Source organism: Myotis yumanensis, unplaced genomic scaffold (genome assembly GCF_028538775.1).
Source record: "Myotis yumanensis isolate MYYU_CA2020_CCGP unplaced genomic scaffold, mMyoYum1.0.hap1 SCAF_15, whole genome shotgun sequence".
Lineage (NCBI taxonomy): Eukaryota > Metazoa > Chordata > Mammalia > Chiroptera > Vespertilionidae > Myotis > Myotis yumanensis.
Genome location: NW_027223766.1, coordinates 6,655,804 through 6,683,044, shown reverse-complemented (window position 1 = coordinate 6,683,044; position 27,241 = coordinate 6,655,804). Strand labels below are relative to the sequence as shown.

Sequence of the window (27,241 nt, the reverse complement as noted above, 5' to 3'; positions counted from 1 at the left end):
CACTCCCCCCGCTCCCAGCCCCCAACACTATAGAGGGTCTCTGATTCCAGCTTTCCCGGCCCACGTAAATGGACGTCCAAAGTCAGTGCCTACAAAATGTGGGGAGGGGTGGGAGGGAGTCTCAAGATCCCAGAGCTGTTTAGTTTGCCAAGAAAAGGTGCATGGCCCCAGCCATTCTGGCTCAGTGGATAGAATGTCGGCCCGAGGACTGAAGGGCCCCAGGTTTGATTCCAGTCAAAGGCGCGTACCTTGGTTGTAGGCTCGATCCCTGCCCAGTCGGGGCATGTACAGGAGGCAATCAATCGATGTGTGTCTACATCGGTGTTTCTCTCTCTGTGTCTCTCTCCCATTCCACTCTAAAAATCAATGGGGGCGGGGGGGGATAAAATAAAAGGTGCATGGGAGCAGAGTTCTGTTCCGAGAGCACATATTGTGTCACACTGACAGCTAGACAGAGCCATAGTGGATTGGTTTACTCGTCAGAGAGAACTAAAACCTTGGATAACAAACCAACGGACAGTGTTTAAGAACAACTCTGTCCCCTAATTCACCGTGGGCAAGGTTGTCCCACTAGGATTGCGGGGAAATTGTCTGAGAGAAGGCAGAGAGGGCTTGGTAAATGCTCAGCAGAAGTCTAGCCAGAACAGGCCTGGATTTACACAGAACACCTGAGGCCTATCTAGCTACTTTCTGTCACAAGTAGTGCAGGTCTGGCTGTCAGGCTTCCTGGGCCCAAATTGACGCCACAGGACAGCAGTTGCTAACAGTCTTCAAAGATGTCCTGTTCAAAGAAGCTGAGTTTAACTTTCCATGGCCGTCAACAGCGGATCTGCCGGGTGAGCAACAGCAGCAGGACTTTTGGGAAGCGTTTCTAGGCCTTTCTGCTGGAAGCAGGGTCCTTAGGACGAGGGACATGGGAACAGACTGTGAGCCCTGAGGGAGAAGGGCTGGCATGAGTGCGCCCTGGGCCTGGGCTCCAACCTGCCATTCCTTCAACCAGTATTGACGCCCGCCCATGGCAGGTACTGCTCTAGGTACAGGGTGACCAGTGCACAGAGACAGGGCTCAGGACTCAGCACATACACTGTGGAAGGGAGAAAGGACAACCGACAAACAAAGCAACCAGTCCCAGAGGAGCAGGTCTGTGCAGAGTGCTAAAGGGAGGTGACAGGGAGGACCTCTGGAGAACTGACATTTGAGGGGAGCCCTGAGCAACAGGAAAGAGCCAGCTGGGAAAAGAGGGGCGCACAGCAGTCTAGGTAGGGGCAGTCAGTCCAAAGACAGGAGAGAGGGGGGAGATTTAAACAATAAGGAAGGCTGATGTGGCTCGAGAGCACGTGACACAGAGACTAGAGGGAGTCGGGGGCAGTGAGGAAGGCAGGAGCAGGCCATGGGTGCTCCACACTCCTGTTTACTGCAGGCGCCCATGGGAAGCCAACAGAAGGGAAGGCTGGTCTGGCTGCTCTGTGGAAAGGGAATTGTGGGGCAAGGATGAGAGGACACAGGGAGTGGGCGTACGTGGGGAGGGGGTAACCCGGGAAGGGGATGACCTGGGAAGGGGGACATAGGGAGAGGAAGATGCGGAGAGGGGGGACACGGCAGGGGATGAGGCGAGGGGAGAGAGGGCGCAGAGAGGTGGGATGCGGGGAGGGGAGGATGCAGGGAGGGGGGACACAGGGAGGGGGCACACCAGAGGGGAAGATGTGGGGAGGGGGGACACGGGGAGGGAGGATGCAGGGAGGGGAGGATGTAGGGAAGGGGGACACAGGGAGGGAGGATGCAGGGAGGGGAGGATGTAGGGAAGGGGGACACGGGGAGGGAGGATGCCAGGAGGGAGGGACGTGGGGAGGGGGGACACAGGGAGGGGAGGATGCAGGGAGGACTGAGGTGGAACAGGAAGTGGATGGGTGGGCATGAGCACGGCAGTGAGGGGGGCTGTGCGGGTGAATCCATTCCCGGCCGCAGCCGCCACATGGAGCCCTGTGGCCAGCACTCCTGTCTTGGCTCTAACTCACTCAAGAATCAGAGTTGAGCTGATTCCTTTAATACACTCCTTGCACTCTGTTGGTTTAACAAAGAACTTACGCAGGTGTACAACCACCTACTTCCTGTCCTAACTAGTGCCGACCTGGCTGAGAGGTTCTCTGGGGCGGGCAGGTGACTTGGCAAAGGAGCTGGATCGTTAGATTGCAGTTGACAAAGACGTGGTGGCATCTGGGGAGGCAGAGCTTCCATTGCTAAAGCAATGTCTACTCCTACAGCTGCTTATATGTACACATGTGATTTTCGCTTCTCGGCCTTTAGCTAAGACCAAGTGTACATACATGTGCATTACTCTGTTTGGGCTGCTACAGCAAAATACCACCGACTGGGTTCTTAAACATCAGAATTTTATTCCTCACAGTACTGTCGGCTGGAAGTCCCCGATCATGGTTCCGCCTGACTCAGCTTCTGGTGGGGCCTCTCCTGCCTGCTTGCACACAGCCAGAGAGTGCTCTCGTGTCTCCTTCTTTTATTAGGACAGTAACCCCACTGGCTTAGGGCCCCCACTTATGACCTCATCTGCCTTATCTCCAATACAATCACATTGGGGGTTAGGGCTTCATTCAACACACAGATTTTGGCGGTACATACTTTTGTCCATAACAATGCTATCTATATATATAAAAGCCTACATGACTGTTACCACCGGATGACTGGCCAGTAGCTATGACAAGCACTGATCACCAGGGGGCAGATGCTCAACGCATGAGCTGCCCCCTGGTTGTCAGTATGCTCCCACAGCCAACTTCCCGTGGCCGGCCAACCTCCCACAGCCCCCCCCCCCCCCCCCCCCGACACAGCTGGGTGGTCAGTGTGCGCTCCCATAGCCAACCTCCCATGGCCAGTCAACCTCCCGCAGTCCCTCCCCACAGCCAGCCCCATCAGCCCAGATCGGGACTGGGCGAGACGGCCCCAATTGTGCCCGATTGGCCCCCGATTGCTGGCCAGGCCGAGGGACCCTATCCATGCATGAATTCGTGCACCTGGCCTCTAGTTGTCATATAAATTCCTATTTTGTGCAAGTACATGCAAGTGTTCCATTTATTTGAAACGTACTTGTCACCATTATGTACCAAGCAGATACTCAGTATATGAAGATAAGTCTGGGTATTAAAGAGTTCAGAGTCTAGTGGGGGAGATAAACAACTGTAATGAAATGTGGAATACTAATACTAGAAGCACAGGTAAATGCAAAGAGCTCTACTAGTAAAGAAAGGTCAGGACCCGTGGGAGAAAAGCTGACTTTTATGTGAATTTTATAAAAGGAGCAGGAAATTCAGCAGTGAGGCCAAGAAAATCCAGCCCTACTTCAAACTCAACGTCTGTGTGGAAGGTCTTCCTCTGCCCACCCCAGCCTGAAGATGTATATCCTTTTACTGAGTTTCAAGAATAATTGGTTTGCAAGTTCACTTGCCATTAAGGAAGTAGTGCTCTGAGGTCTGGCTCCGACTACTGTCTTGAACTGCTACTTAAATCTCTCATAACCAACAACTTTTAATGAGAGCCTGGCTTGTTTTCTAACGAGATATGGGTTTCCTCAAGGTAAGGCGCAGATCTGAGGAATCCTTTACTGGAGGAGGAGCTTAGGACATAAATGCTGCTTTGATTGGCTGTCAAGACTAAAGGATGTAGGAGAGGTTAAATATGCGAATTAGGAGCTTTATAATCAGGTTCACACTCCTCTCTAATTTCTCTGGGTCTCACATTTTTCTATCAAAAGACAGAGTTGACTAGATCTCAATGGTTCTTATAAGCTCTAAACCTCCACGAACATTCAACAACCCATCCAATTAGGGGTGATCTTACAGATTCCAGGTTCTACTAATTTTATAGTCTTCTTTCCCTTCTTGTTCAGATTTTATGTAAGCAATTAAAAGGCCATTAAAATTCATTCCAGACCCTTAACTACCGGGAGCCACAAGAACAAAGAAGGCGGCCTGGACAATCACAGAGGTTTCCAAGATACCTGACGGTGGTGAGGATGTGGAGAAAAAAGAACCTCGTACACTGTTGATGACAATAGTCGTGGCACAGCCACTACAGTATCCACCAGCCGAAGAGTGGGTAAAGAGCATGTGGTGTCTACATACACTGAAATGGTGTTCAGTCATGAGAAAGAGGACACGCCTCCCATTTGGCACAACATGGGTGGACTTTCAGGGCAGTATCTGGGTGAAATAGACATAGGAAGACAAATACTACATGATATCACTTATTTGTGAAATCTAAAAAAAGTCAAACTCATAGAAAAAGAGTAGAAAAGTGGTTACTAGGGACTTAGGGGTACGGCGGAGGGGATAGGGAGAGATTGGTAAAAGGGTACAAACTTTCAACTGTGAGAAGAATAAGGTCTGAGGATCTAATGCAGCGGTTCTCAACCTGTGGGTCGTGACCCCTTTGGTGGCCGAACGACCCTTTCACAGGGGTCGCCTAAGACCATCCTGCGTATCAGATATTTACATTACGATTCATAACAGTAGCAACATTACAGTTATGAAGTAGCAATGAAAATAATTTTATGGGGGGGTGGGAGAAAAAAAAAAAGAAAATAATTTTATGGTTGGGTCACAACATGAGGAACTGTATTTAAAGGGCCAGATAGGTTAACGCCAGAGTTTGCTGCCTCGAACAACCACTTCAAAAATACAACTAAAAGACGGAACGGATAGCATCCAGAACCACAGGAAGGCTGGCTGAGTGGAAGTTCTACAACTAGGAGGAGAGAGGAAAGCATATCGAGTCTCAGAGGAGGCGCAGTGCTGAAGTAAAATACTGAGGTGCGGAGTGCATGTGGAGCGGGCTGGCGGCTGAGGGCGCGGTTGTCTGTTTCAATTGGGAGGGAGCCTCAGACTCTGAGCTTCGGATCCGGGCAAGTCTCTAGAGACCCAGACTCAAACGGGAGAAGCGGGACTGTCTGGCTTCGGTCGGAAGTCGAAGGCAGCTTTCTCTCCGAGGTTTGCAGCAGTTGCTGGGACTCTGAGAGGCAGAGCCCCTGGGGACGGGACCCAGAGCAGCCATAACTGCTCGCTCTGCCTGCCCTGTAGATCCCCTGGGACCCGCCCCGCCCAAGCCCTGAACAGAGGCATTTGCCAGATAGCCTCAGGCAAAGGCTAGATTAGCACCTCCCTAGAGGACAGTAGTTCTCCCACTGCAGACACAGCTGATTCGCACAGCCAGTTGGCCTGGAGGTCAAGTAGTAATTACCTACAACAATCAAGGCTTAACTACAAAAAGACTGCGCACAAAGACCACTAGGGGGTGCACCAAAAAAGCATAAAAAATGCGGAGACAAAGAAACAGGACACAGATGTCAGAATTGGAGGATATGGAGCTCAAAACCACACTTTTAAGGTCTTTCAATAATTTTCTAGAAACTGCCAATAAACTTAATGAGATCTACAAGAAATCTAATGAGACCCTCGATGTTGTGATAAAGAACCAACTAGAAATTAAGCGTACACTGACTGAAATAAAGAATATTATACAGACACCCAACAGCAGACCAGAGGAGTGCAAGAATCAAGTCAAAGATTTGAAATGCGAAGAAGCGGAAAACACCCAACTGGAAAAGCAAAATGAAAAAAGAATCCGAAAGTGTGAAGATAGTGTAAGGAGCCTCTGGGACAGCTTCAAGCGTACCAACATCAGAATTATAGGGGTGCCAGAAGATGAGAGAGAGCAAGATATTGAAAACCTATTTGAAGAAATAATGACAGAAAACTTCCCCTACCTGGTGAAAGAAATAGACTTACAAGTCCAGGAAGCACAGAGAACCCCAAACAAAAGGAATCCAAAGAGGACCACACCAAGACACATCATAATTAAAATGCCAAGAGCAAAAGACAAAGAGAGAATCTTAAAAGCAGCAAGAGAAAGAAACTCAGTTACCTACAAGGGAATACCCATACGACTGTCAGCTGATTTCTCAACAGAAACTTTGCAGGCTAGAAGGGAGTGGCAAGGAATATTCAAAGTGATGAATACCAAGAACCTACAACCAGGATTACTTTATCCAGCAAAGCTATCATTCAGAATTGAAGGTCAGATAAAGAGCTTCACAGATAAGGAAAAGCTAAAGGAGTTCATCACCACCAAACCAGTATTATATGAAATGCTGAAAGGTATCCTTTAAGAAGAGGAAGAAGAAGAAAAAGGTAAAGATACAAATTATGAACAACAATTATGCATGTATCAACAAGTGAATCTAAGAATCAAGTGAATAAATAATCTGATGTACAGAATGAACTGGTGATTATAATAGAATCAGGGACATAGAAAGGGAATGGACTGACTATTCTTGGGGGGAAAGGGGTGTGGGAGATGCGGGAAGAGGCTGGACAAAAATCGTGCACCTATGGATGAGGACAGTGGGTGGGGAGTGAGGGCGGAGGGTGGGGTGGGAACTGGGAGGAGGGGAGTTATGGGGGGAAAAAGAGGAAAAAATGTAATAATCTGAACAATAAAGTTTTAATTTAAAAAATAAAAAATAAAAAAATTAAAGGGCCAGAAGGTTGAGAACCACTGATCTAATGTATCACATAGTGACTATAGCTGATAACACTATATTGTATAACTAAAATTTGCAAAGAGTAGAACTTATATATTCTCATAAAAAAACATGTAAGGTGATGGAAGTGAAAAAATTCATTCTATATTATATTTAACACTAGAGGCCTCATGCATGATTTCGTGCATGGGTGGGGTCCCTCGGTCTGGCCAGCGATCGGGGCTGATGGGGGCCATTCGGGGCTGTCTTGCCCAGTCCCTATTGGGGCCGATTGGGGCTGGTTAGCCGGGGGGAGGAACTGTGAGAGATTGGCCAGCCACAGAAGGTTGGCTGTGGGAGCACACTGACCACCAGGGGGCAGCTCCTGCATTGAGCATCTGTCCCCTGGTGGTCGGTGCACATCATAGCGACCGGTCGACCAGTCATTTGGCTGCTTAGGCTTTTATATATATAGGTAAAAGGGGGGAAGAGATGGGCAACTAAAAAATTCAATCAATTCTTAAAGTGTAAAATTTAACCTTAATCTCTGTTGACATCTAGCACAGCATAGCTAATTGTTCTACCTCAAGTCAAGTATACGAAAGACAAAAACAGCTAACATTAGCAAGCAAATGACAGAATACTCACCTTTGCTCTCCAGTGATTACATGTCAACACATGGTTTAAACATCAGACAAAAAACATTCCAGTATACACAAAGAGATTGCTAAAATGTAAAACATGTATATTTTGCACTTTCTTTTTTGCAACAAAACCTTATCCTAAATGAACACTGTGGGCTGAGAAGAACTCAATTAAAAAGATATTTTCTTTAACAATTCTGAATTAGACTAGTTCAGTGATTACCAAAAAAGAAAGTTCCATTTGAAAAATGGTCACAGTTCTAACTTTACAGTCACAAACTCTTTTGTTGGGTGACAGTACATGAATTGGTTGTTAAAAACTAGTGCTCGCAAGTCACTCCGATGCCCAAGCTACGGGACAGGCTCCATAACCCAGAACTCTGCCAGCTCTATCTTTTAAAGGAACTTTGCCGAGAGGAGTGTGTGATTAGCCAGGCCTGGCTGAGACAATCCACTACCCACAAAGCTACTTGAATGTACTGTCTCCACTGAAAATTACAGCAACCCAACAATACATCACTGCTCAATTCCCACCACAGACAGCACTGTCCCCAACAAAGAAGGCTCACATTCTATGTCTGCAGAAACCCAGTCCTGCCTCAGACTGCAGAACTGCCAAGAGGGACATCTGTGTGCTCGGCAGGACACAAAACTGGCTCTCTTCTTGCTCCTTTCTTGTCCTTTCTGCTTTCTCCTTTTTTATTTCCTAGACAATAAACTGCATGATTGCTTGGTAAGGAAATGGTCTTTCATTCCCCTCCTCTTCCCTTTTGTTTGTTTCACCTGACAGTCATACAACTACATCTGCCATCTACATCAAGTTCAAATCCTGAAAACACAGTAAAGTGTATTTTCTGATTTCATCTGAGATTAGACTTGTGATAACTGGAAGAATGCTGACTTTAAAGGTGAAGACCCCTAGCAGTACATAAATAAAAAGAAGCTATCCAATTCTGCAAATATTCTAAAACTTCATTTATATTTATAGAGTGATAAAGCCAAATAAAATACTAAAAAAATGGTAACATACCATTAAGAATAAAAACCTGTAAACTGCATGTTCCTTGCAGAAAAATTACAACATAAGCTACTATTTCCATAAGAATATTACATTTTGGTACTTTATGCCAAGAAAAACTTCTGCTATGCCTATCTCCACCTCACATCAATATTTGGGCTTAAAGAAGTTAAAGAAATTAAGGCACACCAAGAGACAAATGGTCAAAGATTATGACTAAGAATTCTCCAGAGAAAAATGACAAGTTACAGACCCACAACTTTTATCTGCTCCCCAAACAAAAGGAAAACAATGTTCAATTTGATGAATGTCAAATAAATGTAAATTAAATCTAGATACTTGTTACCAATATGCTTAATATTTAAAAATAGAGTGCCCACATTTGCCACAGAAGAGACTAGTTGGGATTTTACATGAGTGCTACCTTTCTAGAGATCAATTCAGCAGCATGAGTGTTCATGCCAGTGGACCCAGCAATTTTCCTTCCAGGATTTTATCCCATACAAGTGAGGAGAGATTGAGCAGAAGGATGTTTACTGTAGCTTTATTTAAAATAGAAACTATCTAGAACTAGCCAAATATTCAACTACAGAGGATGTGTTAAAGAAATGATACATTTCTACAAGGAGTACTATATAACCAAAAAAGGGACGTTTAAGAGAATAAGCGGTAAAAAGAAAATGTTCACTGTATATATAGTTAATATATAAAAATAGGTTATAAAATACTAGAGACCCAGTGCACGAAATTTGTGCACTTGGGGGGGGGGGTCCCTCAGCCCAGCCTGTGCCCTCTTGTAGTCCAGGAGCCCTCAGGGCCCCTCCAACTGATAGGCCCGCTCCATCAGTTGGACATCCTTAGCCCTGCCACAGAAGCAGGAGAGGCTCTCACCACTTGCCAGCTGTGAGCCTGGCTCAGGGCTTCTGGCTGAGCGGTGCTGTGGGAGCACACTGACTACCAGGGGGCAGCTCCTGCATTGAGCGTCTGCCCCCTGGTGGTCAGTGCATGTCATAGCTACCAGTCATTCGGCCATTCGGTCGATTTGCATATTAGCTTTTTATTATATAGGATGATATATGATGGCAACCCACCTTTTAAAAAATGTATGCTTGCTTAGAAGAAATAAAAATGTTAGTAATAGTATTATTTCATGGTGGTATGGTAATAAATTATCTCTATATATCTATACATATAAAAGGCTAAGTGACCGACTGTCCGTCCATCCGACCGGCATAAAGGAGCAACTGGCATAAAGGATGGCATACTTTATGCTACAGATGTGAAAGAGAGGTTACTGAGAAACGTCACCTGTCTGTCAACGCATCGGATGTTTTTGTTTACAATTTCAATTCTTGTGTTCACTAGTATACGACCAAATCATGTTCATTCACAAAAGTAAAGAGCCAATAACAAACTAGATATGTGAAGACCTGCCAACAAGCGGTACACCTTTGTTAGGACGCAGACTCCTTCCGATGGAATGCCTGGATAAGCGTCCTGTGGGGGGTTTGTCCACCCGGGGAAACGTGGGCGCCATGGCAGCAAACACAGTGGGGATGCCGCAGAAGCACACATGCCCTCCTGAGCACTGGGCTTGGTCTCACTCCTACATCTGCCTCCCGTGGTGCCTTGCACTTTCCTTGTAATTTCGTTGACTCTCACACTAGCAACTTCAGAAGTAGATGCTCCTGGCCAAGTTTCCCAGAGCCACACGCTGGTACACAGCAGAGCGGGGACTGAGCCCTGCCCTCTCACCCAGGCTGCGCTCCTTTCACTGCTGTTGGGTCAGAAGGGGCAAACTGACTGACTGGTGAAATCACAGGGCCCTTGGTTGAATTTTAGCACCGAGCGCCACCAGATCAACATCTCCTTGCTCGCTGCCAGTTTCCTGGGCCTCAGAGACACTGACAGCGTCCACATGTTTACCCGAGTCAGGTCCACACTAAGTGTGTGACGAGAATTCACAGGTAACTGGACAATTTTTTGAAAATCTACCAGAAAGGTACTCTGACCATCAATTAGGACCTCACAGATCTTTAGAGACGCTGAACTGTAAGTTCAGTGACATAAATGGGTATTCTGTTTCAGGGAACTCTGATTTGATCCCATAAGGAAGTTTAAAAAAAACACCGTTTTATGCATTTACAAGTATCTATGAAGTAAGTGAAACCGAACATTTACCACGAAACCTTCTCTGAGTGGAGGAGTCTTTGGATGAGCTGAGCTGGCTGGGGGGGGGTGCGGGGGGGGGGGGGGGGCGGCTGTGGTGACACCGCTTCTGGTTTCTATCGACAGCACCAGCGACCACAGGTTCAGAGACACTTATTCAAAGACGAGGGCAGAGTTTCTCTATAGGATCCTTGAGACTGGACTCAGTGACCTCAGCCAGCTCTCACTCAGGATCTCCATCCTTCCCTTCACACTAAAAAGCATCCTTGGTGGTGGCCTCCTCACCCATCAGAGCGTGGGACATCAGTCTCCCGACAAAGTTGCTGCTCAGTGCACAGTGATTCCTTAGGTGTCATCCTGACGCAGTCATGCAATCAAACATTTTCTATGTCATCAATCAGCCCATTATATCTCTTTAATACTTCGCCTGCACAGTAGTTTTAAAGCAGAAAGCATTCCTAGACAGAGTGTCTATAATACATATATTTTCTTAACATTTTAAAGTCACTGTGGACATAACTGCATTTAAAAATGTGTTGCACAAGCAATAAATTACTAGGTCTCAGTCATCATTAAGAAAATCTGTACCCTCAGCTAATATTACACCCAATGGTGAAAAACTGAAAGCTTTTCCTCTAAGATCAGAAACAGGACAAGGAAGTCCATCTATCACTGTTATTCTACATAGTCCCGGAAGTCCTAGCCAGAGAAATCAGGCAAGAGAAATAAATAAAAGGCATCCAAATAAGGAAGGAAGATGTAAAAGTGTCACCTTTTACAGATGGACATGATTCTATATATAGAAAACCCTAAAGACTCCACCAAAACTCATATAACTCAACACCAAACAAATAATACCATTAAAAAATGGGCAGAGGACTTAAATAGGCACTTCTCTCAAGAAGACATACAAATGGTCAACAGATATATGAAAAGTTGCTGAACTTCACTAGCTACTAGGGAAATGCAAATCAAAACTATAATGAGACACCACCTCACACCTGTGAGAATGGCTATTATCAACAAGACAAGTACTTGGAGAGTTGTGGAAAAAGAGAACCCTCATTCACTGCTGGTGGGAATGCAAACTGGTATAGCCACTATGGATAACAGTATGGTGGTTCCTCAAAAAATTAAGACGAGAGTTACCATATGACCCAGCAATCCCTCTTCTAGGTAGCTACCTGAAAAGCTTTAAAACATTTATTCACAAAGACATATGCACCCCTATGTTCCCTGCAGCATTACTCATGGTGGCTAAGACAAGGAAACAACCAAAGTGTCCTTCGATAGATGACTGGATAAAGAAGATGTGGTACATATAGACAATGGAATACTACTCAGCAACAAGATGAAATACTGCCATTTGTGATATCATGGATGGGCCTTGAGAAAACCATGCTAAGTGAAATAAGTCAGACAGAAAAAGCTAAGAACCATATGATTTCACTCACATGTGGGATATAAAACGGAAAGTAATAAATGAACAAACAAGGAAAACAAACAATAATTCATAGACAGACCATAGTATGGTGGTTACCAGAAGGAAGGGGGTGTGAGGTAGTAAAGGGTAAAGGGGGCCAAATATATGTGACAGAAGATGCTCTGACTTTGGGTGGTGGGTACACAATGCAGTATACAGGTCATTTATCAAAGAATCATACACTTGAAACTTATATAATCTTATTAACCAATGTCATGCAATCCTATATAATAAAAGCCTAGCCCTAACCAGTTTGGCTTAATGGATAGAGCGTTGGCCTGCGGACTCAAGGGTCCCAGGTTCGATTCTGGTCAAGGGCATGTACCTTGGTTGCGGGCACATCCCCAGTAGGGAGTGTGCAGGAGGCAGCTGATCGATGTTTCTCTCTCATCAATGTTTCTAACTCTCTATCCCTCTCCCTTCCTCTCTGTAAAAAATCAATAAAATATATATTTTAAAACAAAGCCTAATATGTTAAGTGTCCAGGTGTCCAGTTGGCCATTCAACTAATCAAAGCGTAATATGCTGATGATATGCTAAGACTGCTCAACCGCTCACTATGACGTGCACTGACCACCGGGGGCAGAGAGTCGAACAGTCGGCCAGTCACTATGATGTGCACTGGCTGATTGGGACTGAGCGAGACAGGCTGGACACGCCCTGGAGTCCTCCCATGGTCCCTCCCTAAATGGCCAACCTCCTGCATCCCTCCCTGGCCCCGATTGTGCACCAGTGGGGTCCCTCGGCCTGGCCTGTGCCCTCTTGCAATCCAGGCTGAGGGAGCTCCCCCTACCCAGTGCATGAATTTTGTGCACCAGGCTTCTAGTAATTTAATGAAAATAAAATAAAGTAAATATTCCACTGTAGAGAATATCTGAAGGAGAATCTCTTGTTTTTCGGGTCTCTGTCCATGATGTTATCATTACCCTCCTGCCCCCTGGCCTTGCCTCCATTCCCTAGAGGGTTTTTAAAAGTAAACCATGTCTAATCCAAGAAACCACATCATCTTATTCAGATATACATGTTAGTGAGGGTTGATGAAGCTCTTTCTGGGCCAAAAGCACTGCTACTTATTCCAGTAAAACTTGAGGTTGCTGAGGAGGTGGGGGCGGGGGGGGGGGCTGATTCTGGGCCTCATCCCCAAGTACTCTGATTCTTTACACGCGGGTGAGATGAATGGGTTACACACACAGCAGAAACGTCTGGTAAGAGGACACCAGCTTTTCACAGAGGGTCTGTGGCCACTGTTTTTAGCATTCCACATTCTTTACCTACAGGTTCTCTGCTCTGCTCAGGAGGCTGTCATTACAGCAATCTTACCCGAGACAAATGATGCTGAAAGTTTCTCTTCTAAACTTTGCTGTTGACATCAGTCTTGCAGGGTGGCGTGTATACCACAGATTTGGAAAGAACATCAGACAAATGATGAAGAAGCCCTGCTTTTATTCACAGCAAAAGAAACTATAGAGCAGAATCTTTCTTTTCCACCCTCTCCAAAGGTGGCATGTAGCTTTCCCACAGTATCGGGTTGCTGGTCTAGGTACACACACAACCTAGGTGATAATTCACTTAGGTTTAAACTACTTTTTTCAAAGCCAACTTTTCCAACAATGAATCATCTACATTTGAAATGCGAGGTGAAATCCTACCCCACTCTCAAAAAAGGGACAGGGAGGCGTATTGTACTGGACAAAGAGAAGGGAGAAAAGTATTGACAGGACAGCAACCTACAGTACCCCTGGGGTAGAGAGAATTGTTGAGATCTCCTTTCTCACACATAAAAAAGAAGGAAGAGCATAACACCGATTAAATTTCACTATTTTTTGGATGTAGGTATTGGAATACCTAAAAAGAAGCCATCATTTGTAAATATAATAGACAAACCAGTGATATAAACCTATGCTTAAAAAAATAAAATTAAAATTTTAAATCAGGTTAGTGGAAGGCGAGCCTCAATCCTAGAAAAAGATGTGTCTTTTAAAAAAAGTGAGACATACAATCTTTGGTAGCTACTTTATAAATTTAATCATTTGGAGAAATATGGGTGGGGCAAAAGTAGTTTTACAGTTGTGAATATGCAAAACAGAGTTTATCGTGTATTATTATTTATTAATTATTGTGTTATGTTCCATATTAAGGTAAACCTACTTTTGTCCACCCTGTGTGTTGAAGAGATTAAATAACAAAGAAGTAAGCACGTCAGACAGACCTGAGATCAACTGAGAGCCCCCAATGCACAGCTTCCTGCTGAGGTGATGAGAGACCGGAGCGTGCACTTAAAGCTGCAGGGGAGCATTTCTGATTTGCTCAGGAGGTTCCGGGCCTGTAGTTAATCCCACAGGAAAGGGGTAAATCGATGCCACAGAGACTGTACTGAGCCCCGCCGGTCCAGGCTGCACTGAGGAAGTAATGCCTTTGGAAGAAAGGGAAACGAAGTCACAATTTCAAAAGCCTCACACACTGTCATGGCAGGAACAAGCTTTACAGCTACCTCCGGAGGCTCATCTCAAGGACTGACTCTCCCAGTGAAGGCACAAGGCCTCTGGGATTCTGAATGTCTCCAAATCCCCAAATTACCCCCAATTTGTGGCTAAATGACTATTCCGGGCAATGTTTGCATCCTCTGGTTTCTACAACACTAGTTTCTTTCATGAAATTTCTGAAAACAAAGCCGAGAGGACCAGTACTAGGAGCCTGGAGTCAGTGCTGCTGTGGGATCAGTCCCTGAGAACTCCAGCGTCCACTCTGGGCCAGCATCTGCAAACTTTCATTGTCTACAGTTAGTTAAACTGTTGTTGAGATTACCTGTAAAATACTAAAAACTTAATACATATTTAAAAATTTCTAACACGCTATTATAACTATAGTTAACATAAAAAAACAACCTCATATGCTGCCCACAGATGAAGGAAATTTGAATACGTGGCCTACTTTTGAATAAAACCAAAACCCCACAATAGTGTGTTCCTGTCCTAAATCATTCAGGAAGGAGGGATTCTGGGAAGGGTGTGCGGGGCTGGCAGGAAAACTCAACTGAAACTTCAATATCCTTCTATTAATTACCTGTATTTTGGGAGGAATCAGCCCCATTTCATTCAATCTGGGCGAGATCTTAGATTAAGAGACCTCCGCTCACCCCCCCAACCCCACCAATGATCTTGTTCACACTTGTGTTAAATTTGGTTGTTAATACCAAGTGCTATTTCCCCAGCTGTGAAGTCAGGCTAGCAGCTGCCTGGGCAACCAGGCCCCGCTGCACCAGCAGAGGGACAGCTGTGCAGTCTGCCCAGGAAGGGAGTGTGGAAGGCTGAGGCTCTCTGCTGGCCTGTCACACTGTGTGCAGTATGCTAAGTGACAACAGCAACAGAGGTGAAGGAAAGAAAGAACACAACCAATTTCTACCCATAACACATTCTGCTTCCAAATCGTTTTATTTATGGGATACTACGTTGAGTTTGATCATTTTAATTTTAGATTTTTCAGCATTCTATGCACAGAAGTGAAACTTTACGATTATATAAACATTCCTGATTTCTACTTTAATATGTAAATATTCCTGGTTTCTGCTTTAATTTTAATAAACTTAAAATTTCCATAATCTTGGAAACAGTGTGCTGTGCTGAAGATGGTAGAACCATAAAATGGAAGGAGTCTGGGTTTTCTTTCCTTTTTAAAATTTTATTAAAGTACTAGAGGCCCAGGGGGGTCCCTCAGCCCGGCCTGCACCCTCTCACAGTCTGGGACCCCCTTGGGGGATGTCCACCTGAACACAAAGCCAAGAGGACCTAAGCTGGGGTTGGGCCTAAGCTGGCAGTCAGACATCCCTCTGGCAGCCCGGGAGCCCTTGGGGGAAGTCTACCTGTCATCTTAGGCCTGCTCCCTGGGGGCTTGGGCCTAAGCTGGCAGTCAGACATCCCTCTGGCAGCTCGGGAGCCCTTGGGGGATGTCCAACTGCAGCTTAGGCCTGCTCCCTGCAGTCGGACATCCTTAGTGCTGCTGAGGAGGCGGGAGAGGCTCCCGCCACCGTCACTGCACTCACAGCCATCAGCCGGAGCTCCCACTGTGGGCGTGCACTGACCACCAGGGGGCAGCTCCAGCACTGAGTGTCTGCCCCCTGGAGGTCAGGGCGCATCATAGTGACGGATCATTCTGGTCATTCTGCCGTTAAGGTCAATTTGCATATTACCCTTTTATTATATAGGATAGTTGACACACAACATTATATTAGTTTCAAATGTGCAACACAGTGATTCTACATTTATGTACCTTACGACATGAATGCCATGATAAGTCTAATAACCCTGGAGTTTGGGTCTTTATGTCACCATGTGGAATGCCAGCCACCACCCAAAGAAATAGTAGCATGGCAGTGTGACAGGACTAGAACGAGGGCAGCCACTCGAATTCTGCAGTTTCCTCAGCTGTCTTCACCCAAATACACAAAATGGGGCTTCATGTTTTTTTAACAATTGGTTTCTGCTTCTTTGATTAAAAAGGAGTCTTTAGTAAAACCTCTACCACTGTGGCAATGTCAGCATTTGTTAATTCTAGGTGATGGGCATTCTAGTGGCTGCCATTCTATTTCCTACTAGAGGCTCAGTGCATGAATTCATGCACTGGTTGGGTCTGGCTGGCTGGGCCTGCCCCCTGGTTGAACTCCCAGTCGAGGGGACAATTTGCATATTAGCCTTTTATTATATAGGATAGTTATTATGGTTAAAAAGAGATTTTACTATTTAAAAAGATTGAACAGAGTTGGCTATTCCTCTCCTGTTTTACAGGAATGCGATATTCTCACTACAACGAGCATTTCCGTTGGGGCATGCTCCTGAAGCTACGTTCTCTTCCACTGTGCCACCCCCTGTTCCCAGCGCCACTACTGCTTCCAGCCTTAGATTTGGCTCAGGCGCATGTGTAGCTCCAGACTCTCCTCCTTGACCTCCACGTGCATCTGAATAAATATAAAACCTCATGAAGTATTAAAGTCATGACTTCAAATTTTTCAAAACTATAGGGGAAGAGATTATCTGCATGGTCTAAAAAGGTGTGAGAGTAAAGGAAAGAGCGTAATTCTGTGCAAATTAAAATAAAAATAGCTAACACTTTCTGAGCACTCATGTGCCAAGTACTATCATGAGTCAGTATCCCTATTAACTCAGACGTCCTTGAAACTACCCAATAAGGTACATACTATAAGCCCAACTTTACAACCAAGGTGAGAGAGAGTGCTGAGAAACACTCCTAAAGCAACAAAAGCTAATTTATGTTAGAGACCAATCAAAAAAAGTCTAACACAATTTCAAGACCAAATTTTGCTTATTCAATGTTCTTAAGATGGAAATCTAACACTCTTCTTAATCCTAATGCTCTATTTTACACACCAATTCCATTGCTTACTATTTTCTAAATACTTCATGAAGTCATTCTTTGGTTCACATCCCAATGTCACTGCCCAAAGTTACATCATCAAAATGTCACCCCTTGACAATGGCAATCATCTGTGACCTCTCCTCTGGGCACTCCACGCTTCCCTGCACCTGAAGACTGTCAACTCCATGTGCTGCTCGAATTGGCTGTAGAAAACGACCCCCCACGAGATCTAACCAGATCATACCCCGACTTCTCAGGCTTGTTTTGAGGATTAAGTCTACTCCCGCATGTAGCACAGTGCTTGGCACATTGTAGAAACTTAAGAAATTTTAGAAATGCCTCTGAAAAGCAAGATGTATCAACCCCCTTTTACGGAGGAGCTCAGCGATTTCAGAGAAGTGAAACCCTTTACTGGAGCCCCTCGGTACGTGGTGGAACCAGGCTGGAATCAGGTTTGTCTGGCCCCAGCCCCAGCAGACCTGACAAGTCTGGTCAGTCCTGGTGGTCTCCGCCTGGCAGCGCTGCTGCAGCTCGGCATGTGATAAAATTCTGGCCAATGGCACATAGAGGAATGTCTGCAGGGGAACTCCGGGGAAGGGTTTCTTACTCTGAAAAGAGACACAAGAGCCCTGGCCAGTGGTTCTCAATGGTTAGAGCGTGGGCCCGGTACACTGAAGGGCCCGGGGTTTGATTCCCGGTTCAAGAGCATGTACCTCAGCTGCAGGTTCGATCCCCCGCCAAGGTAAGAGCATGTTGGGGAGGCAACAATCAATGTGTCTCTCTCACATTGATGTTTCTCTCTCTCTGTGTCCCCCGCCCCCTCCTGCTTTTTCTAAAAATCAATGTCCTCAGGTGAGAATTAAAACAACAACAAAAACCCCAAAAGAGACACAGGAAAGCCCCTTTCTTCTACACATGTGAACCGTCCAGTCTGGACGCGACACACGCTGTTTCCGCAAAGGATCAGGCCTGAGTGCAAACCCTCATGGAGAGGAGGCCGGTCTGAAGGAGAACTACCGAGAGGAGGGAGTCAGGCTCCTACACAACCGAGTAACTGCCCGACCCTGGGTTCCTTGTTATGTTTATTATTGAAACAAAATTCCCTTATCGTTTAGGACCCAAAAGCTGACAAGATCTTGACACATATGATATGCACCGTGGACAGTAACACAAATCTCATGGAACCTATTGTAGCAACTTCGGAAATCAAGTGCCCATTCCTTGGAGATGTTCCCAATTCTCCTTTTCTCACATAAGTTTTATGTATTCCCAAGCCCATATTTAAGTGAAACCACTTAAAAACACCCTATTCCAAAACTTGTTAGAATATTTTCAATGGTTTCTATGATCACAAATAGATACAAACAATTTTAGTCATATAGATGGAGATGCATTATCATGATGGACTTAACACAGGATATTAGGAAGAAAACTAAGTTTCTAATGAGCCTGTCCCTTCCTCTCCCCACCCCAGCCTTCCAAACTCAGGCTCATCATCAGTGAGCTGCATGCCATACTCAGGGAATAGGAACAAACATTTCCCCTGGGAACAGAAATTCCAACACACTCTACTTGGCGAGAGCAATATGAGGTAGTTTTCATGGATAGGCAGACATACTGTTCCTATGGAACATTCTGGTATCAAGATCCAAATGGGCTGGAACCTCAGCTCAACATGGCAAAACATGCAGCACAGGAAGTGCAGCAGCAGCCGCGGCCTGGTCTCTGCAGCTGAGTGCAGCCTCCTCAGCAGGCCCTGGTCCAGGGCAGGGCCCTGCACCCACAGCAGCGCTCCTTCCTGCCCTGGACAGCTTCTCTGGGCCTCTCTGAGAGCTGCCTAGATCTGCGAAGCAAGTGACCTATTCCTGGGTAGGGAAGGCTGAGTAGTAACATTTACAATCAGATATATTTAATAAATTTATATTAGATAAAGCATCCAAAAACAGGTCTGGGTCCCAGCCAGTTTGGCTCAGTGGATAGAGCATCGACCTGTGGACTGAAGGGTCCCAGGTTCAATTCTGGCAAGGGCACATTCACTCTCATCATTGATGTTTCTATCTCTCTCTCCCTCTCCCTTCCTCTCTGAAATCTATCTATATATCTATATCTATATCTATATCTCTATATATTTTTAAAGAAACATTAAAAAACAGGCCCGGGACAACAATTTCATCTGATTTGGGAAACATCATGAGCTCTCACAAAAGTCCAGTTTAAACCCACGCTGAAGCTTTCTCAGAGGTCCCCTCTGACAGTGCGGACACTAACTGCGCATGCTTCAGGAGCCCCGGGGCTGAAGTCAGCGCCCTGCCCGCAGGTCAGCCCTGCCGAGGAGCAGCCCTGCCCGCAGAGCAGCTGTCAGTGCGGAGCAGCTGTCAGCGTGAGTGGGTTCCTGTCCTAATCCCGCTCTGACCTCAGACTCGAGCCTGAGAACCTGTCAGAAAGGTGCTCTCACAGTGGGAGACATCGAGCAGCAGCTGCTGTGCTCCCCAGGCTGCGGCCGTCATTTTGGCTTTTAAGGACTCCAGTGCCACTCTGGCTGCATGTCATGATGCCCGGGGACAGGGTGCACAGTCTCCTCGCTGCCACACAGGACAGAGAGCCCCGGTTCCCTCAGCGCACTGTGGTCGAGGGCAGGGGTCTACCAGAGTCTCCTCACCATTTGCAGCTGCATCGTGTGTGTGGTTGACCCCGTGCAGTCGTAGTGCTAGAACTATGCATACTACAGACAGTAATATAACTGGCCTTCTTCCAGGAAGTTAAGAATGAGTCATCATCAATTTCATTCATGAAACAAAAATGATGTAAAACTCCTTCTAGAACAACTGAGAAAATAAATAAATGAAGGATAAAAGAAGGTTGAGGGAGAGAAGGCAAACCCTACACAGAGAGAAAGCTAGACAGACGGTGGATAGCCACAGAGACAAAGGTAGACACAGGCCATCAGTGCAGAGAAGCAGAGGCCTGCTAATGTCCTGCTGCAGAGCTGGCTGCTGGTGGCAGTGCTATCCTGGTGACAGCTCTCGGGGCAACGCTTCTCATGGTTTCTCTCTGATTCTTCACATTTGAACTTGGGGGACAGAGATGGGAACGTCACGGTGAAGAATGGAATCAGGGTGCTCGTGAATTCTTCCTGATACAGCCTTACAACTCCCAACAATGCTGGGCCCGCAGTGGCTGCTGTGTCCCACAAGCAGTCATTGCTCTTATCTTGTAGGCAGCACTGCCAAGAAAAACATCCCTGTGCTTCGCTTCTACACTGACTGACGTTACACATCTGTGATGGTTAGTTTTGTGTCAACTTGGCCAGGCTGCAGGACCCAGATATTTTTTTAATCCTCACCTGAAGATATTTTTTCATTTATTTTAACAGAGAGTGGAACGGAAGGAGAGAAGAAGAGAGAGTAACATCACTGTGAGAGAGATACATCGATTAGTTGCCTCCCGTGCACGCTCCAACAGGAGCCGGAGATCAAACCTATAATCCAGGTATGTGCCCTTGACCAGGAATCCACCACCCTTCAGTGCACAGGCCAATGCTCCAACCACTGCACACTGGCCAGGGCAGGACCCAGTTATTTAATCAAGCACAAACCTAGGTGATGCTGTGAAAACAATTTAGAGACTGGATTAGCCTACAATCCATAGTTGCCCTCCATGTGAGTGGGCCTCATCCAGTCAGTGGAAGATCTTACAAGCAATAACTGAGGTTTCCTGGAAGAGAAAGTCTCCTGAGCCTGCAGCCTGCCTGCCTGCTCTGCATGCTTCAGACTTGCCAGTCCCACATCTGTGGGTGCCAATTCCTTAAAGTAAGTCCCCTGCTGTATCTGTACTTCCTATTGGCTCCATTTCTCTGAACCAATGGTGACATCGGCCTTTCTATTTTCAACCATCTACACTGAGTATCCCATAAGGCTGGGACCCTGATCCCAGGGGCTATGGTGGGCTCAGGAGCGCTAAGTTTACTCCCTAAACTTGGATCAAGGTTTGATTGGCAGCGGATTTCCCTGTCTGCAGAGCTGCTCCATCACCTTTGCTACATTTGATTCTAATACATAATGCACAAAATAACTATGTATTTAGATCCCTATGTTTCTAATGTTATACATTATATGTATATGTAAAAGCATACATTTAGTTATATATAAAATTATATACAAATACAAGGTGGAGCAAAAGTAAGTTTATACTTATGAGTACATTAAAGTTTATTCTTGTATTATTTATTAATTATTGTATTACTTATTTGTATTACAACTGTAAATCTACTTTTGCCACACCTTGTATATTCTAATGTTTGTCTAATAATAGACAAACATTAAATTGACTGTACTTTCACTACGCCTTAAGCCACACCCACCAGTCAATCAGAGCGACTATATGCAAATTAACCCAACCAAGATGGCGGCCGGCAGCCACAGAGCTGGAGCGAGCAGGAGGCTTGCTTGCTCTAGTGATGGAGGAAGCCATCCTGATGCTGGCTCTGAGCTCCACTCAAAAGCAACAAAGTTTCAATTATAGAAGGTAAACAAATCCCAAATACCTGCTTTCAGCAGGCTGTGGCAACGGAGCTGGAGCAAGCAGGAGGCTTGCTTGCTCCAGTGATGGAGGAAGCCAGCCTGCCACCAGCTCTGAGCTCCACTCAAAAGCAACAAAGTTTCAATTATAAAAGGTAAATAAACCCCAGATACCTGCTTTCAGCAGGCCATGGCCATGGAGCTGGAGCGAGCAGGAGGCTTGCTTGCCCCTGCAATGGAAGAAGCCAAGCTTCTCGGTGGCTGCTGCCTCCTCTCAAGGTAACAAAGTTTCAATTATAGAAGGTAAATAAACCCCAGATACCTGCTTCCAGTTGCCATGGCCATGGAGCTGAAGTGAATAAAAAAATAAACAAAAAAAGGAAAGGCTGGGAGCTTCAGTCGCCAGGGGTCTTGATCATTCTGAAAACAGCCATCAGCCCCTCACCCAGGCTGGCCAGGCACCCCAGTGGGGACCCCCGCCTCAAGGGGGTGTGGGAAGCCTGAAAATGGCCCTTAGCCCCTCATCCAGGCTGGCAAGGCACCCCAGAGGGGACCCCCACCCTGAAGGGGGTTTGGGCAGCCTGAAAACAGCCATCAGCCCTTCACCCAGGCTGGCCAGGCACCCCAGTGGGGACCCCCACCATGAAGGGGGTTTGGGCAGCCTGCAAACAGCCATCAGCACCTCACCCAAGCTGGCCAGGCATCCCAGCGGGATCCCCACCCTGATCCAGGACACCCTTCAGGGCAAACCAGTCGGCCCCCACCTGTGCACTAGGCCTCTATTCTATATAATAAAAGGGTAATATACAAATTGACCCTAACAGCAGAACGACTGGGAATGACTGGTCACTATGACATACACTGACCACCAGGGGGCAGATGCTTAATGCAGGAGCTGCCCCCTGGTGGCCAGTGCACTCCCACAGGGGGACCTCTGCTCAGCCACAAGCCAGGCTGATGGCTGCCAGTACAGCGGTGGTGGTGGGAGCCTCTCCCACCTCCTCAGCAGCGCTAAGGATGTCCAACTGCAGCTTAGGCCTGCTCCCCCCTGGCAAGTGGACATTCCCCGAGGGCTGCCATGCTTCCAGAGGGATGTCTGACTGCCAGCTTTGGCCCAATCCCCCAGGGAGCAGGCCTAAGCCAGCAGGTGGACATCCTCCAAGGGGTCCCAGACTGCAAGAGGGCATAGGCCTGGCTGAGAGACCCCTCCTCCCCCGAGTGCACAAATTTTTGTGCACCGTGCCTCTAGTACTCATACATAAATATATAATATAATTTACAATTATATACTTTATAATATACTTTAATTTATATTAAAACTTCATAAATTATAAATAAGTTAAGTTATAAATAAATATAATACACATAAATACAAGTTATAAATAAATAAAAATTTACAGCTCTAATTTATATCATAGAGGCCTGGCGCATGGATTCCTGCACAGGTGGGGTCACTCAGCCTGGCCTGCACTCTCTAGCAATCTGGGATCCCTTGGGGGATGTCGGAGAGCCGGTTTCGGCCCGATCCCTGCAGACCAGGCCGAGAGATCCCACCGGTACATGAATCCGTGCACCGGGCCTCTAGTATACATAAGATCTTTGGTTAATCTTTTCCCTCCCTCCCCCTCCCTGCTTTCCTCTGAGATTCATCAGTCTGTTCCATGTTTCCATACCTATTGTTTCTGCTCCTGCGTTGAGGTCTGCCCCTGGTGGTCAGTGCACGTCATGGCTACTGGTCGGCCGGTCGCTTAGGCTTTTATATAGACTAGAGGCCCAGTGCACAAAATTCGTTCACGGAGGGGCGGGTCCCTCAGCCCAGCCTGCACCCACTCTAATCGGGGACCCCTCGGGGGATGTCTGACCGCCGGTTTACCACAGGGATCGGGCCTAAACTGGCGGTCAGACACGCCTCTCACAATCTGGGACCGCTGGCTCCTAACCACTCACCTGCCTGCCTGATCACCCCTAACCTCTCTGCCTGCCTGCCTGATCACCCCTAATTGCCTCTGCCTGCCTGCCTGATCGCCCCTAACCTCTCTGCCTGCCTGCCTGATCGCCCCTAACTGCCTCTGCCTGCCTGATCGCCCCTAACTGCCCAACCCTGCAGGCCTGATCTCGCCCCCAACTGCTCTCCTCTGCCGGCCAATTTGGTTCTGATTGGTCAGTTTCTATGCCAGTCAGAGTCAAAAGCTCCGCCTCCTAGGCAGCCGTTGGTTCCTCACAGTTGACCCAGATTTGGTTCTGATTGGTCAGTTTCTATACCAATCAGTGTCTCTGGGCCTATCAACAGGGCCTGATCAGAAAGGCGGGGCTGATCAGCAGCCCCACGGAGGCCTGGAGAGAAATGGAGGCACCGCTGTTGGCCAGGCCAGGAGAGAAAGAGATGAAAGTTCTGATCAACGGATGCCACAGAAGCTACAGATCAGACCCTGTCTCTCTCTCTGCAGGCCTCTCTCCGGGCCTGATCCACAGCCCCCTAGGCAGTCAGTGCTGGGTCGCCACGGCAACCCAGCACTGATTTCCGGGCTGGTCGAACCTTCGGTCGTACAACCCTGGCTCTTTATTATATAGATTATAATTTTTAAGTATATGTTAATTACATATAGTTATACATAAATATGTTTATACTTTAACTATATGTGTGTGTGTGTATATATAGTGAGTGTATGTGTGGAAATACAGTAGAAAGATATATATAGAAAACACTGATTATATCAAAACCTTGGAGATTGGGTCCTCTGGTTAACCAAATTTCTTTGGTTGTTAGAAATTTGTCTTCTTTCTTTGTTGAACACATTTAAAAACAGAAGGGGGGGGGGGCAAATAGTAAGGTGTTAATTTAAACAGAAAAATATCAGTAATTACATGAATGTAAAAAGTCTAAATATTCCCATTAAAAGTTAAGGACTGCAGACTGGATAGATAAACAAAACCCAAGTAAATGCTGCTTACGAGAGTCCTACTTTGAACAAATGTAAGACACAGAGAGGTTGGAAGTACCAGGATGGAGAAAGATACACCACACAAACATGAAACTAGAGCTGGTGCAGCAGTATTTATAGGAGACAAAGCAGACGTCAAGGCATGCAGCATTAGTAGATAAAAAGAAACATTTCATAATGACAAATGGAATTCCACCAGGAAGATAAAATCATTCTCAATTTCTAGGAACCTAATGATGCAGCCTCACAAGACACACAACACTGCCTTGGGCACAGATCTGGAGTTACGAGCTGGTCTGGAGGGTTAAAGGGATAACACAGCGTGTCCACGGTGAGCACAGAGTACATGTGTGGGTACAGACACCAGCACATGCCCTGTCACAGCTGGAGCCACAGACTTTAAAATGAACTTCTTTCCTGTTTTCACATGTGAGCTTATAAAACATTAAAGTGTACAGGAATATGTTACTTTAACTGCAGCAAAGATTACTGAGCTAATGGCATTCTATTGTTAATCTGACTTTAACTGTAGCAGTAAATCAACTCCAAAGTATGGTTATTAATTTTCTCCTGGTATGAAGAGCACGTATTATTAAGTAACGCTTCAAAGAGCAGGCCACAGGCTGCGCTCAGATCTGTTGCACAGAGGCTGTAAAACAGGAAGAAAACAGAGCTGTCATTTCCAGGGCTGCTGTTCTGCCTATTTGTAAGAGTCACAGGACAAATGGCTTTTCTAAATAAAAGGACACAATGAAGCTTTTCCAAGAACTACCAGATTTCACGTTATATTTTGTTGCCTATACATCGTTTTTTTTTAAAGTTGGATTTCATCCTGAAAGTTTAAACAGTACAACTCTAAATAAATGGGACAAAAGGAGTTTCCTTCCAAATGAAATGGAAATGTGTCCGCTATGTGAAATACTTGTACCTAGAAAGGCTTTCCAGCAGGCAGAAACTCAAGCACACTCATAATACAGATTTTTTATATAAAATAAAGATTCCCACAGAAGCTTTAGTCCTAAAACCTTCAGTTATGAACCATCCAAATAGCAAATCAATTCATTTTAGCTAATTAAGGCAAGCAGAAAATATTGAATTAAAATCCTTGGTCTTTTAGATTTGTACACTTCACAAAACTAGTGTTTGTTTTACAAAATAATCCATTTATAATGTTTTGCTTCCAAGGCTCATAGTCTTGTGATCAATACTCATTTTACCAATAAGGACAACACAACTAAAGCACTTTCCTTTCTTGGAAAAGCAGGGAGGCTGAATACTGACTGACAGCCTGCTCAGCACTGCCCAGCCTCCCCACGATCCTCCCAAACCTCCAGTCCTGACCACACCCTTTCACAGGGACACGGCTTCCCACACATGCAGGCTGACCTTCCCTGAATGGACAGAGCATTGCCGCAGGTCACCACCTGCTGAGGACAGGTACTCTGGCCTGCTCTTAAAGAGACAGATACAATAAGAAAGCAATGGGAAAATCCTGGGCAGCCTCTCACTCCCCACAATGGGTGGGCACTGCACAGCCTGCTGCTGAACAGTCCAGACCTGGCCAAGATGCTGAGACCCTCTGGTTTCTGTGGTTGACCCACTTCCTACTGATCCTGGCTCTTCCCTGGCTCTTCGCCAGAGCCTAAGGACGCCACTGGAAATGCCGATGTGAACCCCTGCTGCGCTGTACCCACGAGTACTTACAAAGCACTGGATATGCTTCCACGCTTCCCAACGACACAGACATGGGCAGACAGCCCACTGCACTGCGGGTGCACGTGCCAGTGACTGACCGCCCAGCACCGGCTGCTGGCACGTATTGCAAGGAAGGAGGGACTCAGCTAAGGCTGGGGGTTCAGGAAACCACTCCTAAATATACGTAGAGTTTGGTTTTATTTGTTAAGATTTGGAGAAAAGAACGAGAGAATTCCACATTTCAGTCATGTTTAACCACAGGGAAAAAACTTTCCATTAAGAAAGAAGCACTGTTGTGAATCCTTTTAACCGCAGGAATCAAACATTACAGAGCTTTGGAAACTCCCAGAGCTGCTGCTGTTCATTAAAAAAGAAAGTGCCCTTTTCAGAGGTAGAGCTTTCTCTTTCACAAAATTAAAAGGTCAAACACGCAGCCCACCTGTAAGAAAGCAGCAGCGCCTGGGTCTCCCTGAGACCAGCAGGACGAGGGTGAGTGAGGGAAGTGCCGAGAGGGAGGGAAGGGCCGCGGTGGCGGAGGCCGTGGAGGCAGCCTCCCACGGCCTCTGTGGACCCGGGTAACTGCTCACGCCGCCTCCTGAACAAAGGTAACTACTGCTCATGAGAGTGAAGTCACAGGACCAGGAACACCGAGTGCTCTAAAGGAGCCCAGACAAGCTGATACCAGAGAAGATGTGCATTTGAAGGTAAGTTAAGAAAGTCTAAATTGGATTCAGGAGAAACGCAGGAAACTGATTACCAGGCTAATTATTTTCTCTGACAACAGAGTATCCCACTTTACACACCAAGGAAGTAACTAATCTTTTCTTCTTCCACATTCTCCAGCAACACACATCTGCTGCAATGTTCTCATTAC

At 46.3% G+C, this 27,241-nt stretch overlaps 1 protein-coding gene across 2 annotated transcripts in view; it reads right to left on the bottom strand.

Moving 5' to 3' along the window:
• Positions 1-27,241, bottom strand: part of MRPS28 (mitochondrial ribosomal protein S28) — a 93,260-nt gene that overhangs the window by 13,697 nt on the left and 52,322 nt on the right. The window contains exon 3 of one of the 2 annotated variants that reach the window (XM_070392651.1): positions 13,925-14,256. The exons of the other annotated variant lie outside the window; for it this stretch is intronic. Coding sequence (XP_070248752.1) covers positions 14,151-14,256 — 106 coding nt within the window. The 3' untranslated portion in view covers positions 13,925-14,150. Of the gene's footprint in view, positions 1-13,924; positions 14,257-27,241 lie in introns of those variants that run through there. 2 annotated transcript variants of the gene reach the window in all.